The sequence below is a fragment of the Larus michahellis genome, chromosome 8 (assembly GCF_964199755.1).
Source record: "Larus michahellis chromosome 8, bLarMic1.1, whole genome shotgun sequence".
In the NCBI taxonomy this organism is placed as follows: Eukaryota; Metazoa; Chordata; class Aves; order Charadriiformes; family Laridae; genus Larus; species Larus michahellis.
In genome coordinates this window covers 38,764,915-38,780,950 of record NC_133903.1, presented here as the reverse complement: position 1 = coordinate 38,780,950, position 16,036 = coordinate 38,764,915, and the positions used below count along the sequence as shown (strand labels likewise).

Genomic DNA, 16,036 nt, shown 5'->3' with positions numbered 1-16,036 from the left:
CACTCATGAGATACTGGATTCCCAGCAGCAATCTGCAGAAAGCTGACAAACCATACAGTCCTGAAGAAATAATGCTGTGCCAGTTATTTCTGTAATCTGATATCTGAGGCCTTATATCCTCAGGGAATGGAGGACAAATTCCTTTCTTGTTGTTAGAAATCAATGTAATAGCACTGTGACCTTCTTCTATACAGTCAGTTGAATGGTTGAAATAAGTGCTCATTTCCATTTCTAGTTCCAAGAATTTAAAATACATTGATGCTGTCACCTCATTAATTATGTGACAGAATACCTCCCATTGTGGTAAGGTAATTTGAAGTCTTTTTTAAATGATTAAAAAAGGAGAAAAGCCTCTAACTGTGATTAAAACTCACCTATCTGAGTTTTGCAGAAGATCTGTCTCAGCACCTTCTGGAAGCAAAAGCACTAAATCCAGAAGGGAGATCAGGTGCTGTCCTGTAAACCAAGTGTTGTCACATGCCTTCTGAAAAAATAACACAAGAAGTATAGCTGAGTGCAAAATTTAAATCTTAATTAATTTAACAAATATTTGGGGAAAACAGAAAAGCAAAAAAAAATTAATCAAACACTAGAAGTATTTTTTAATTACTACATGTGATTGAAGTATACAAACTAGTCTTTTCATAATCCTCCCCACTTTGTCTCTTTATGCCAAGCTGTTCTTTTCAGTTTCATCAGAATAGATTCTCCACCTCTTCACCATACCACCATCAATATAGTTAATATTTATTTACATAAACTTTGCAAATCATACTAGGCACTCTTTATTTATACTGAGAGTATGGAACAATTAGCTATCTTTACCAGAGACTGCATTCATTTCATAATAGTAATGTCACAATTTTTTTAAAATATGATCAGGTGTTTTAAGTTTTCTTTCCATATTTCTAAACCCACAACTCCTAGCAATGCTCGCAATTAAAGTACACCTTCACGTCTACGGTTCTTTGACCGTGGAAGGGCATTCAGTTACTTTCCTTTGAAAGAGGGAGGGCAGAGAGGACAGACGGGAGAACCATTTAAGCATAAGATGGAGAGTACTAGCTTTTGAAGCGGCAAAACATAGTTATTCTTATGCCCTCTGCATCACAGACAGACCACTCGCTATTTTCACAAAAACTCCCCTGAATTACAACAAATTATGAAGCGAGGAGGGACAAAACAACAAAAAACCCCACCTCTCACTTGCTTAGCGGAAGTTTTTTTTAAAGCCTTGCAGCTAAGACCCCTGAAAATTCCCCATCATTCCCGAAGAGCAACCGACCACACTTCCCTCTGACAGTGTCATGGCCTCTTCAAAAGGCTATTTCACATCAGTACAACAAAGCTGGGAGCATGGAGTTGCAAAGATCCCATGTTGGCAAAATCCTTATTTCAGGTAAAGGTGTGGAAGGGAAGAGCTATCACACACAGGGCAGAAACTAGACAAGAGAGGAAACTGGGATAAAGCCAGAAATGGACTGGAAGGAATACTGATATTAGGTAAGCAGATAAGAAGGGTAACTGTCTGTTCAAAGTCACCAGATGAGGGACCTGGAAAGATTAAGACTAGCAGGGCACAAAAACTAAGATGAAATAAATGGATAGTAATTGGAAATTGTTATCGTTATGTCTATAGCAGAATTCTTTGCAACAAACCCAGAATATTCAAATTCATACGATAAAATTTTAAAATTACTTGTCTTTTTGACAGCCAGGGAACTCTACACAGAAGAAGTGTGTACTAAGAGAATTCTGAAGCTACATAGTCAAAAAAATTAATTAGTAAGGAAATTTCAGAACATACTTTTACTTATTCAATTCTAAATAGTGCAAGCCCCTTTTGGAACAGTTTTCATATCATCTTCTTCATCCCTGCTGATTCAATATACAAGACAGACTATGATCTAATAAATAGTAATTAACTTTTTCAAACATAACTATGCTAGCATAAAATATGCGTAAATTTACTATATTGTCCTATTTGACAAAAGGCAGCATCCTTGAGAATCAGAATTTGGTTTGAAAAGGCCTTAAGCGGTTTAAAAAAAAAAAAAAAGAAAGAGAGAGAGAGAGAGAGGAAGAAGAAGACTAATTTATTTTTAATTAGTTTTTCCAACTTCCTGGTATAAGTGATTATAAAATATGAGATTTAAATGGCTTCGAGCTAGCTCAACCCTTTTTGATGAATTTAACGTTTGTGAAGCACTCATAATATAATGCTGACTGTCATAATAAAAACCTAGAAAAAACTAATAATTCTGTCTGGACAGTAGCATTTAAATTATATTCAAGAAATGAGGAACTATGAGGATAAAATAAAATAATAAATAGTTCCTCTTTAAGCAAGAAGCGTGTATTTTGAAGCACAGAAAAGGTAATAACAACTTCTTAGAAAAATACAATAAGATTCTGCAATTAAGAAATATGTTTGTAAAATTATAATGTAAAAATGCACATGCAGAAAAAAGCCAAATTAATATTTTTAATTACATAATTTCCCAATCTTATGTTTCTTTTCAAAGTGGATTTTTTCACTCAAAGCTTAAGCTGTACACATTTTTTCAACATAATACTAATAGAATTGTGAGATGGCAACTTGGTTTGTAGTGGTAATAGCCTCACCATTAACGACAAGTGAATCTGATCTTTTATATTTTTAATAACGTATCCTTCCACACCAGCATGGTTGCTTGTCTTCAGTAAACACCTTCAAACAACAAAAAAAAGATATTATCTCTTCAAACCTGCCTATATAGTTAGGTCAAAACTTAGATGACATTATGGCCTTAGTCACTAATTGGGAGTTTTACCATAGAAAAATAAGATGACTATGTAACCTTTAAAGACTAGCTTACGTAAGACAGGTGATTTTATGTGAGACAATTGAAATTCATTATTTATCCAAAAATTAACATAGTAAAATTAATGTGGTTTACCAGATACTCTGTCAGAAATCATAGTATCTATGCAATTAAGCTGCAATAAGGCTGATATTACACAATCTGCAGTAATTTGGATGCATACCTGAATAACGTATATTTTCCCTCTGCATCAAACTTGTCTATGAACAACTGCAAAATATTTAAACTCTTCTTTCTCTAAAGAAAAAGAAAGTTGTTATCAGATTAATTCTAATTAAATAAATTCATCACTTAACTGATTCTGTAGGTCCTATTACATACCAGATGCTCTATGGGACAAAGGGTCATAACTTTCACCAAAACCTGCAGTTGGACAACAAAGAAAACATAATTTCTAATTACATATATTACATCACACTGACTAAAATCTACGCAAGACATTCCGAAAAGAATCCCAACCAAAACCAAGAACCCACAAAACCACGCCAATGAGAAGAGTCTCATCAGAGAAATTCACATTAACTTCAGTGGTTGAAATCCCAGGGCTGATACACAAGACTTCTCATACTGTTGGGTCCAAATAAGAATGCAGCCAAGCAGCAGATTTGCAAGGAAGAGGCAAAAAATGAGCAAGCATCACCTTTCAGCTAAGATCAGTGCCCACCTGCCTCAGTGGCCTGTACATACACTAAGTATATTTTAATCGTCACTGAAACTTCATGCTGTAGCGGGTAGAAAAGACAATCAATTCTGTATAGCAAGACACTGAAGGTTTCAAGTTAATGATAAAAGTGCATCAAGGTGCAATAGTATGTCCTCTCTCAAACACCTAGAAGACAGCTAGATATTATTTATAATCAAATTTTGAAGACTTCTGTACATTGCTTATTACCTGAGGTACATTAATAAAACCTCTGAATTCTAAATATTGATGGAGAAGGCTATTGTTTTCCATTCTCAATAAACAGCTCTCAAACAGATCCTGCAGGTGGAGAAACAAAAAAAAAAAAAAAAAGAAAAAAAGCTGCCAACATTTTGCACATATATAAGACATTAACCTATATGCTTAACATTACTTGGCTAAAACCGCCTTCACTATAAAAGCTCTTTCACATATCCAAAGTTCCTAGGAGGTACAAATGTAAGTGATAATGGCAATTTAAACATTTATGAATGTGTGTAAAGTTCAATAAATATAAGTGGTTTTAAGACTGAAGAATACCTAATTAAGCCTCAAAATATTTCTGCTACTATTATCTGAACTATTATTTGTACCTTTCTTAGAAAGGGAAAATAAAGTTCCACCACTACTTTAAACTGGAAAAAATAAACATTCTAACATTGGAAAATTGATTACAAGAAACTTACAAGTCCTTTAGATAACATAGATTCTTCTGTTCTAGAAAAAAAGAAACATTATCATATTTAAGTTCTTAATTAAAAACACAGTGTTGATAATTCAAAAGAAATACTAGGACAGAGATCAAAAAGAACTTTTCCTTCGACGATATTCATTCTATTTTTCAAATATAGTATTTTTGTCATTCTTCTCAAAGATTTTTTGGAATAAACTGGATGATGAAAAGTTGAAAATTAGACTCCCCTCTTCAGGGTCAAAACCGGCTTTTTTTCCCCTCAATATTTATAAATGCTTAAAAGCAACATCTCGTATCTCACAGGTACCAAGACACTGATTAACAAAGAAAATTAAACTTTTCCCAGACGATTCCATTTGCATAGTTCTGCAAGCTTAAGAAAAACACAGCAGATCCTAAACTGAAGAGACCAGAAAGTCTTGTTTAAATTTTACCAGGAAATGGTAAGCAGTCATAAAGGGAAATTTCCCTTTTATAGCAGTATTAGAAACTATTTGGTCAACACTGCTGCTCTTGGAAGGTGAGATAATCACAATATATAGAAAAGTCTGGTTTCCTTTAGAAAGCCTGACCTTTAATCAGAGTGCATATAGTACCAGAATACATTCAAATAAATACTATCACGATAGTCTTCTCTAGTAATAAACTAATTGTTACAGAAGTACAAGTAAATATCCACTCTGATTATTCCGCATGTGTTTAAAAGACTTTAATTTTGCATTTTCAGAATAAAGTTTCTAAAAATGACATCACAATACAAGCTGAAAACAATAAATAAATGTTTTAGACAACTTTTTATACTTCTTCATAAAAGAAGCCATCCTGTTGTGGAACTTGCCATTTTAACTCTCAAGTTTAAAAATCTCCTCTGAACTTACCTGGTATATTCAAAATTTGATTCTATGAATGACTATAAAAGATCACACCTCCTATCTAGAACCCCAAATACCATAAACCCTACCTTATCAGTAGCACTTCAATATGTGTCATATTACATTGGAGAAGGTATGATGGACTAAAAGAGAAAAATTAGGTTTACATTAAACTGCATAAGCCACATACATTTACACATAGTTAATATAGGACAGGATTAGTCTTTTTAAAAAAAATTTTTTTAAAACGTCTTTATAAAACTAATTTTGAAACAGACACAAATTAGTAAGTCAAACTGCTGTTAATAACTCTTATGTGGAAACTGTCTATAAATATGCAATTGAAAATTTAATACATGTTAATTTTTGGCATGTAACTAATTCTACCAGTTTCTATAAAAGCACAGCTCATCTAAAATTAAACCATTCTAGAGTAAACTGTAGGAGGACTGGAGTATGTTCTCCTGTATGTAATATAAGCTACATAAAATATAAATGCATCAATGTTGACATAAAACAAATACTAGTGAAATACACAGTTTTCATTCATAACCATTCACACAGCTTTCTTCTGCTCAGAAAGAATCTTCAAAGTTCAGGCTTATGATAAGTGAGGAAGAATAGTTCTTACCTAAATACCATTGGAAAGCAATCAATACCAAAACGCTGAACAAACATCAGATACGACAGACATGCCAAAGACTCCGCAGAATTCTTTTGCTCTATGTCCGCAAACTCCTGATTCTCCCAGTGTGGACTTTTGCCTTTACGATGTAAAAACACTAATGGTATCAATTCTCTTATATTCCACAAAATGTCCTAAAAGAGAAAGATGGATATCCTATAGTTGCCTTTAAAAGATCTGTATACCAAGTAAGTTTCAAAGCTTTAATTAACAGTAAATTCTTGTACATAGCATATATATAAATTAATATAAATATTTTGTGAGTCTTTATGATATATACACATACACAAAAGAGACCCTGCAGGAAAAATAACTACTGTTAGAAGAATGTCACTAAGATAGCAGAGTCAAGCACTCAAAAGTTAGCAAAAGACTAAATAAAGCCACCCTGCAAAACCCTAGTTTGGCTCCCTTATCCACAATGCCATGAATAACGATAGCTTCATGATCACGTTGTGCCACAGGACCCCTGTGTTTTCAGATCAGAGAATACCCAGTATTTTGTTTTCTGCTCACTAATCAATATGCAACACAATGTTTATCTGCTAAGGACAAACCCTGCTTTGAAGTTAGCATTACCCTGTATGGCCTTTCTTTCCAGTGATGCACAACACAATGACACCAGAGTATTTCACAAATACTAGTGTGGTTCCCCCCCCCAGCCCCACACACGCTCATGTGAATTGGGAGGTAGTGTAACTCCTATTGTACTATATGCACAATGCACTATTGTACCTATTGTTCCTATGAAGGAACAGCAAGACCAAGGTTAACTCACTATTCCAGGCTTGTCCAAATTGAACATCTGGTGTCTCACTTTTTTGAAAATTAGGATTATACAAGATGTCATATAGTCAAAGTATGACTTTACTGACCTTAGCTGCAGCTCTCACTACCCAATTCCACAAACAGCAGAAGTGAATTTCTTGAGAAAGTGAAGAAAAAGGTAATTCATAATTAGCATAAAAAAATGTGCTTTCAGACTGTGCCCAACAGGAGAGGCAGGATAAAAAGCCAGCTTTTCAGAGCACACTTCAACTATCTTAACCATGAGATCATCTTCTGGTAATCCCTGCCTCCTTCACTGCACACCCTATAAGTCCTGCAATAAATGAAGTAAAGGTCTCAGAGACAAGATTCTCTTTCATTGCACGAACCTGACTGATCCCTTAATATTTGGATATAGAATTTTGTGTGCAAAAATACTTAAGATTTAAAACACAAATTGGAGAAGAAACAGAGTTGCATCACATGGCAACTTCCAGACTCCCTCTGCATGCATGCACATTTGCACACACTTATATATAGTATATCTCTCTGTGCTTTCCTCAACACACCTGGCTCCAAGTCTCCCTTTTGAAACTTGTAAGTCTTGGTGTGCCATTCCCTCCACAAAAATGACACCTTCAGACAGTTTTTCTGCTCTTCTAGGACTAATTCCTCCACTGTATCATATAAAAAACTGTCTTTCTTCTAACTCCAGTTAGAATTCAATGTTACCCAACTAACGGCCCATTGGCTATCCTGAGGGATGACTCCATTTAGTACTGTGAATATTTTCTACCCTTATATTACATTATAATATTTACCAGCCTGCTTCTGAATAAAGTCTTATAAAATAATTCAGCACCTGGCTGTTAAGAAGGTTCTTTCATTTCATCAGCACAACACAAATCACTGTATAACCACGCATGTGAAAATTAGAGACAACTGATATTTACAAATATTTTAAATTTGGGTCTGGCTGCCATGGAATTGATTTTCTTCATGGCGGCCTGTATGGTGCTATGTTTTAGATCTGTAACCAAAACAGTGTTGATAACAGAACAGCGTTTTAGCTATTGTTGAGCAGTGACTGCACAGCACCAAGGCCTTCTGTTTCTTCCTCTGCCCCTCAGTGCGCGCAGGCAGAGGGTGGGTGAGAAGCCAGGGGGGGACACAGCTGGGACGGCTGACCAGAACTGATCAGAGAGATACTCCATACCACGTAACATCATGTTCAGAGACAAACTGCGGGGTTGGGGACGTCATATTTTTCAGATTAACTTGTTCAGAGACTGGCCGGGCATTGGTCAGCTGGTAGGAGGTGGTGAGTGACCTCATCACTTATACGCATCAATTGTGGGGTTTTTTTCCTTCACTGATTAAATTGTCTTTTTCTCAACACATGAGTTTTTCTTGCTTTTGCCATTCAAATTCTCTTCCCCATTCCGCTGGGGGAGGCTAAGTGAGTGACTGCGTGGGGGCTTAGCTGCCAGCTAGGGTCAAGGCACTACATTTGGATTTGTGCAAGAGAGGAAATATTCTTTACCACATTCAAAACACAAACAAAGCACAGCTCTACTTGCTGTAACTTTATTAATCACACCTAGTCCTATTTATGAAAACATACATTTATTGTGTGTTCCAACATACGCACGGACTGTACCCGACTATCTCATTATAAGGCTTGGTTTTGCTGCAAATCTAAATAAAATTATCTATATTCACAATAATCTTGCTCTAATAAAACACAACTGCTATGTAAAACATCACCAGAGTAACTGCATTGGTAACATGGAGTGGACATGTTCCCACTGAATTTCTAGCATCAGCAGCAGTCAAGCACCAATTTATATTCTTTAACAGTCAGCTGGCACTACACTAGGCACATTAGAGATTTCTCCCTGTGCAACACTTTGACTAAAAGTAACATGTAGATTTTGCCTTGATGTAATACCGCAGCAAAGACAATCCTTTAGATATTCTAATAAATTCATACATCGCCAAGAAAAAGAAGAAGTTACAGCAAAGTAGCAGCTGCTGATTTACTGAGCAGTCCAAACTGGTTTATAAGGAGCAAATCTATGTCTGCGCAATTTGTAATTTCCAGAGATGGGACACGGAACCATTCTAGACCTTTACCTGCCTGCATTATCTTACAAGGCCTAGTAAGTCATCCCACTAACCAATAAAGGAAGCAAAATGAGCTCTAGAATGAATTATAGGTGATTCTGAAACAGACCACTGGTTTTGCAAACACTGTAATGAATTTTGACTGCACTTACTATAATTTCAGTTGCAAAACGGCGAAAGGGATGTTCTTCAATGCCTTCAAGTTGCTCAAGCTGAGCTGTCAATAATGGGTATTTCAGGCTTTTCATACAGCTGAAATAAAAACGAGTGAAACTAAATCACCAATAAGGTCACAAATACAGGTCACAAATATGTCACTGATGACCAACAATAAAGTCTATACTCTTACTAGCTGCTGCTATTCCTGATATTCCAAGGAGAACAAAAAAAAAAAAAAAAAACAACAACAAAACTGTAGAAGCATCACCTCCAGAATATGATTACCCTCACTGTTGTAAATTTTAGAAGAATACCAAAACAGCTTCACAGCACAGAGACTAATATTTCTTTACCATTTTCCTGTGCTAAAAAAATATAATTATTTTGACCTTTCTTTTCTCACTTCATAAATACATAAGGCATATTCAGGGCTTTTCTTCGTCAAAATATCACATTAGTTAAGTTGACAGCATTATAAAACACTAATAAGATGATTTATGTATTGCCTATGTCATAAATGCCTACTGTTCTTTTTGTTAAGTTATAGGAATATATAACAGACATAAGACGCTCACAATTTTAATAATTCTTCTTTCAGCTCCATGTCATTGTATTCTGATGACTTTTCCATGTTTTTAACAACTTCACTCACAAAAGGTTTAGCAAAGTCCATCACTGCATTACAACATTGACAGAGACCAAGTTTATCTTCTTGTATTTGTTGTTTCGTATAAGGTACAGGTAAGGGAGTAAGCTGATTCATAATCATGGCCAAAGATAAACCCACTGAGTAGGCCTTCTTGTTCTGAAGTTTCAAAAGCACTGAGGGAAAGGAAAAAAGAGAGAGAGAAGATTTTGAGACAATGTTACTACTTACTTAGTAGAGGAAAATGTGAAGAAAAACAATATGACTACATATGAAAGCCTTTAGTTTCAGTGAAGGAGGGACTGATACCTGAAATCACATGAGCAAATCCAGGAAGACTAAACATCATCACCTAGCTTAATATGCTGTAGTTAAGATGACCGTATATTTGAATGACAAATATTAAAGCAGTCATGCATTTCGACACATTCTTCCTTTCTCTGTAGCACCATGATGAGGACTGAAAAACTGTCTGTCTAGAATTAGTCTAAGTGCGATAATATTCATTTATCTGATCTGGAGGACTGATTTATTCTCACTTTATTGCTTGGCAAAACCAGAGGCCCAGCCTTTCTGCTGAGATCTGACTCTACCTAAAGCAGCTCAGAACTATTCTGTACTGCACAGCAGAACCAACAGAGGGGGGCTCCCAGACTGAGAAAGTAGCACAAGTGGCTCTCCACTTAAACTGCATTCAGTGCAGGTTGACTCCGGGTGGGCTATCCAAAAAAGCCACCTACTTCTAATTACCAAAATGCTTCTCTTGTTAAATTTTAACGTAATTCAATAACTCGCCTCAGAGAGTGCTACAATCAGACTTAAACACGATACAAGGCACTTGATTTCATCTCACATATCAAAACAGAAACTACTGCTTTTTACCTACTTAGTGGGTGTCCAAACCCAACATTTTTAGATTTTATATGTAAGCCAGAAGAATGCTCCCACCCCCCCAACCAAGTATTTCAACCTGCTTCAAGCTGAAATAAAAGTTTCATACTACGAAAATATGGAATTGTATGTTTTAAATGTTAGATAATGAAGAATTTCACAAATCCATGCAATTCTCCATTTCTGTAACAGCTGTATGAATGGTTTACACCTCTAAATTTAACTGTCACAGGACCACATTCTTGTAAATGATGAAAAATAGCTTTTAGCTATTGCATAATATGAAAAATATTGCTTTTTCAACTGATGCTATTAATCCCATATAAAATCTTTTTCTAACAGGCCAATGTAAGCATGAAAATTATACCTTGTGTTACTTTGCAAATAGAGTAGACTGTAAAGCCTGTCAGCACAGACATATTCTGAAACTATTCCAGCAAAGGCTAAACTAATTTGCTAAATAAATGGGAAAATAATTTAATTCAGAAATCACACAAGAAAGTGCATCTTACCTGTCTGCAAAGGTTGAAGCAATAACATGATAGTTTGGCATACTTGCTCCCCAGAAGTCTGCTCAATCTGCTCAAGTAAACCCAAAAAAAGTTCCTTTGGATTGCATAGCTGCAGAAGAGGAACAATGCATAATTTTTTAATCGTCTTGGTCATAAGCTAAAAAATTCATCACTAGCAAACTTCAATACAGAAGTTCCTGAACGTGAAGAAAGCAGATCTGACCATCCAAGATAATACTTAAGAAAACAAATGTGAAACAATAAGTATTTCCCTACAATTAATGTCTTCTGTAGAGTATATATGTGTGTAGACTTTCATATAAGCTGAAAACATATCATAATAAATAATGACACTAAACTTGATTTCTGCAGTCTATAAAAAACTCACAGTACCTTAGCAAAGTAATCCTTAGGAGTAGAGAGAAAAGAAAAACTTCATTGTGAATGTAACTCAAGCTATAGAGTTTGCAAGGTGTTTTTTAAGTACATGAATGAAATGAAAATAGTTTCCTATAGATTAAAACTTTTTTCCCCCTACTGTTCCATCAGAATCATCAGGTATTCATTTTCATTCTGCATCTGCAGTAGACAAGAGGCGGTATTACTGTGGCTGCTCTAACTGCAGCAGCTGGCTATCAAAAACTTTATGAGTTCTATATGCCTTTTTCTTCTGGGTAATGTCTGTTTGTTTTGCCCAGTTACTAACTTCACATGATTTGTAAAAGGTTAATTATCTCTGAGAACACTAAGCAGGTGTCTACTTCAGATGAAACTGGCCGATGAGGAGTTTAAAATTTTAAAAGGTATGGGAAATGGACAGAAGAACCCAGAAGTATTCATGCCTTGTTTCCTTTGGAAATCAGAGGAAAAATTAGGATCTCTCCCTTCCCTACAATTATTGTATTATAACCATATATTTCACAAACATACCTGTGCCAACTGATCTAGTATCTTCAGGCAGTGTTCTCGCTTATCATCTTCCTGTTTGTACATGAAAATACATCTAACAAGAGGAGAGATGAGATTCCAACCCATATTCTTGATGATAACCTAAAAAACAGATTTTTCAGAGAAGAAACCAAAGCGGGACATTTTCTAAACCCAGAAAGATTGTATACATGAAGGCCAAAAAAGACAACAGATCGATGTCCTGGTTGTAACCAAAACCATAATAATATAATTGAAAATTTAACATCTATTGCCATAAAGGTCTGTACTTGACGTACATTGTCTTCTCTCCCCATACCTATAAACACTTATTTTATATAGTTTTCTTCAATGTACTAATTCTAACATGTCAACATATATTTCTAAGAGTTTATATGACAATACCTTTAAAACAAGACGGAGTAGAAGAGCTTTGCTGAAAGAAAGAATGCTTAGACAAATTATGTTTAACCTGAGGGGATCAAGAGCTTCAGTCCAAGCTCACAAAATTCAAAACCAGACTGTGACCCCCACGTAACATGCCAAAACATTCTATCCTTCACTTTCTTTCTGAACTTATTTATCTTTGTACAATTTAGTATATTCTCCCAGCTCCCCAAAGCGCCTACAGACATTAGCATCAGCTGAGTTGGCTCCTATAATTTTGGCCAATATTATTATAACCATCTGTGGTGGGTTGACCCCAGACAGCAACTAAGCACCCACCAGCTGGTTGCTCGCTCTCCTCCCCCCGTGGGATGGGGGAGAGAATCAGAAAAGCAAACCAGAATAACTCGTGAGTTGATAAGGACAATTTAATAAGTGAGGACAAAAGGTGGGGGGGAATATGACAAAAAACAACTCCCACTAGCAAATCAATGGCAAGCCAGTCTTCAAGCAACAGCTACTTCGTAACGAGTCCCCCTATGTTTTTATTGCTGACCATGATGTTATATGGTATGGAATATCTCTTTCAGCAGTTCAGGTCAGCTGTCCCAGCTGATTCCCCTCCCAACTTCCCTTGTTACTGAGATGGCAGACTGAGAAACAGAGAAGGCCCCAGCAGTGTACAAGCGCTGATCAGCAATAGCTGAAACACTGGCATGTTATCAACGCTGTTTTGGTTACAAATCTAAAACACAGCACTGTACAGGCCGCTATGAAGAAAATGCCAGCCAGACCCAGTACACCATCTGAAATCCTGTCCTGCAAAAGAGGGACATTGACACTTTCTCTTAGTTATGGTTTTGTTGTCTCTTTTCTCTTTACTTAACTCACTGAAAAACAGTTACTATGGGTTTTGTTAAGATTATCATGACTTGGTTTATGTGAGCTACCTAAAGTTACACAAGAATGTGCACCTGACACAGAGCAACTTATCTATTCATATGTACAGCCTTGCTCCACAGCGGAAATAGCTTTCCCTTTTTAACAAGCAGTTTTATCTACTTAACAGTGTGTTCATGCACAACTAATATATAGTGCAAACTTAAACTCACCTTATTTTTCTCATTTTGAATTACTTCTAATAACTGAGATGCATACCCATCTTCTAAACATTTCTGACCTGCTACCTGAAACAGATTAAAATCTTCTCCTTTGAAATCAGCTTCTTCCAGAACTTGCTAGAAAAAAAAATGCATGCTTAAATCTATACTTATGAAAGGCAAATAAAAAATAAGAAAATCCAAGCTGTCATTTCAAAATTAAATGTAATGTCATTGTAACTTATCTTTTCTTATATAACATCTTTCACATATTAAAAATGCAACCAAGAGCTACTACAGAAGACAAAGCAGTATTTCAATAGGACTTTCTAATCTAGATTACGGCATGTTGCTTGGAAGATGTATTTTCTACATTAATCTGATAGGGTTTTGTTACTTCAGACAGGTACTGTTGAGCACAAGAACACTTCTGTCTCCAAGATGCAGATGTTATCAAGCATCTCATCTTGGAATAAGCACCACAGAAAAGTCAATGAAACCTGGAGGCTGAACTTCGCTGCCCAGTGAGGAGTTCTGCTAACAACTATCTTGTGTTTTGGTGTCATTTTGGTTTTAATTATAATGTATGAAGAGAAATGCACACTGCTCACACATGTTACTTTTATGGAAAGAAAACTACTTACGCATCTTTGTATTATGGCCTGAAGTTCGTCAACCGCCATTATAGTTTGACTTTGTTCTTCTGGCATTGAAAACTATTATAAATTAAAGAGTGCAATATTAAAACACATGAAGTAAAACCAGAGACTGAAAAATAATCACATTATCAAAAAAATGCCAATAGAGGAATAAGAACAAGCTAAACAGACAGCTATTATGAAGACCACATGATAAAAAAACACAGAAAAATTCATTTTTAAGAAGTGTACACTATATTATTCTACTCCCCATGCTTACAGGAGACAGTATTACAGACAGGAAACAACCTGCATTCTGTGAATAAGGAAGCAATTTTTCAAGTCGTATTGGGGTCATCTTAAGAAGACAGGAGGCCTCAGCTACTCTCTTGGATACATACATTGAAAACTGCAGCTGATGCAAAGCAAGTCTGGACTCACTGTGTAGCAAGCACAGGTGCCCATGATACACTACATTTGCTGCAACTATTCTCACCAGAGGAGCTCCTGCTCAGCTGTTACCAGAACTCTCTAATCCAATCCCTGGGATATGCGGAGCTGATCCAACCACCATGCCCATTTATATCAACAGTCCCATCAAGATTAAGCACACAGTATAATTTATTTCTTACTAATGTCTAAGTTGGGCTGGTTCAGTGGCATTTTACCTCTGTAATTTAAAGCTTTCTTGCTAAAAACAATTAAGTTAAACATTTGAGTAATGTTAAGTACATACAAAGTTCTACATAGTCAGGACCATGAATTACAAATAAAATTAAGCTTAGTTATACATGTGATATATCACAGCAGCCGTCATAATCTTTATAACTTTAAGTAATTTCATGTGCCTAAACCTGGTTATATGACCACTATGAGTGTCAGTTACTTCTATGCCCAGATAATTAGCTAACTATTCTTCAAAAGCCCAAGTTCCATATTTATACAGACATCTCAATGTAAAGCCCTCAATCTTTCCTCTAATGATTGACCTCAGCTACATCACACAATAGCTAGACAATTAACCTATCTGGATATTTACAAAAAGCAGGCATCTCACAAAAGCTGAAAAAGCACCTATGTGTGAATTTTATTATTTAAAGAATAAACAACTCACTTCCTATTCTCAACGACCTATTTTAAGATACTTATGTCACTACAATCTAGCAGTGTACCTAGCCCGTCGTTTTGTCATTATCATATACTTTATTACCACACATTGTATTACTTGAGCTCTTAATTTTACTGGATGCTACTAATCCTCCCAAAGCAACTTAAATATACTTTTGAATGCTAATATTCTTGCATTTTTCAGCCCTCAGTAACTTTACAATGTACTTACAGCCTGGAAACGTGCCCTGAGCAGCCACTGCTCCAAGGATTTACCAGCTGAGCTCGCAGACGGTCTCAGGCCTTAATACTTAATCCAGTTTCTGAATAAATCTTTATAGAGGTTTCAGCGGCAAGCAGAGACCACCCGAATCGTGTGAAACTTTCTATTTTTAGTACCCGCCAAACCCCCTCCTCTCTAATAAACGCAAGCCTCAGCCCCTTCCCCAGGCGGGTCCAACGCGCAGGCCGGTACAAAGAGGCGGCCAAAGCCTTTAACTCGCGTCTCAATTTAAAAAAAATCACAAGGCCACCCGCCCCTCACCTCAGCAGGCCGCCGGTGGAGCCGGGCCCTGCTCCGCTGCCCCTCAGCCCCAATCGGCCGTACCGCGCCGCTGCCGGTCCCGCGGCACGCCGCCACGGTGGCTCCGCCTCCCGGGTGAGAGGTCGGAGGGAGGGGACGGACCGGGCAGCCGCGATGATGGCGGCCGGGAAGCCGCAGGGCGGCGCGAAGGGGAAGTCCAGCCGGCGGCGCGCAGGTAGGCTCCGCGCGCCGCTCCCCCCGCTCGGCGCTGTGGGCTTTCCCTGTGCCCTGCGGCTGGCACAGCGGACTCGCCCAACTCGCTGTGCCTGGGGGGAGCGCCGGGACGGCCGCGGTCGGTGGTGCGCGTTCGGTGGGCCTCGGCCGGGCCAGGCCGGCTGCCCGGTCGGGGCCGGCGAGCGGCGTCTGTCGGCGGCGGCCGGGTCCGTCGCCTCTG

General features: G+C 37.2%; 2 protein-coding genes across 6 annotated transcripts in view; one reads left to right on the top strand and one right to left on the bottom strand.

Annotated features, from left to right (window-relative positions):
- The window catches only part of GLMN (glomulin, FKBP associated protein), a 22,909-nt gene extending 6,873 nt beyond the window's left edge, over positions 1-16,036 (bottom strand). The window contains exons 1-15 of one of the 4 annotated variants that reach the window (XM_074596491.1): positions 15,604-16,036; positions 13,959-14,030; positions 13,327-13,452; positions 11,831-11,950; positions 10,901-11,009; positions 9,427-9,673; positions 8,845-8,944; positions 5,744-5,931; positions 5,202-5,255; positions 4,233-4,263; positions 3,757-3,846; positions 3,186-3,227; positions 3,028-3,101; positions 2,626-2,710; positions 375-484 (exon numbers count right to left, since the gene is read on the bottom strand). In XM_074596491.1, coding sequence (XP_074452592.1) covers positions 375-484; positions 2,626-2,710; positions 3,028-3,101; positions 3,186-3,227; positions 3,757-3,846; positions 4,233-4,263; positions 5,202-5,255; positions 5,744-5,931; positions 8,845-8,944; positions 9,427-9,673; positions 10,901-11,009; positions 11,831-11,950; positions 13,327-13,452; positions 13,959-14,024 — 1,442 coding nt within the window. In that variant the 5' untranslated portion in view covers positions 14,025-14,030; positions 15,604-16,036. Of the gene's footprint in view, positions 1-374; positions 485-2,625; positions 2,711-3,027; positions 3,102-3,185; positions 3,228-3,756; positions 3,847-4,232; positions 4,264-5,201; positions 5,256-5,743; positions 5,932-8,844; positions 8,945-9,426; positions 9,674-10,900; positions 11,010-11,830; positions 11,951-13,326; positions 13,453-13,958; positions 14,031-15,291 lie in introns of all 4 variants that reach the window. The other 3 variants (XM_074596493.1, XM_074596494.1, XM_074596492.1) reach the window with 3 other exon arrangements.
- Positions 15,713-16,036, top strand: part of RPAP2 (RNA polymerase II associated protein 2) — a 42,196-nt gene continuing 41,872 nt past the window's right edge. The window contains exon 1 of one of the 2 annotated variants that reach the window (XM_074596489.1): positions 15,713-15,817. In XM_074596489.1, coding sequence (XP_074452590.1) covers positions 15,757-15,817 — 61 coding nt within the window. In that variant the 5' untranslated portion in view covers positions 15,713-15,756. The remainder of the gene's footprint in view (positions 15,818-16,036) is intronic. The other variant, XM_074596490.1, reaches the window with a different exon arrangement.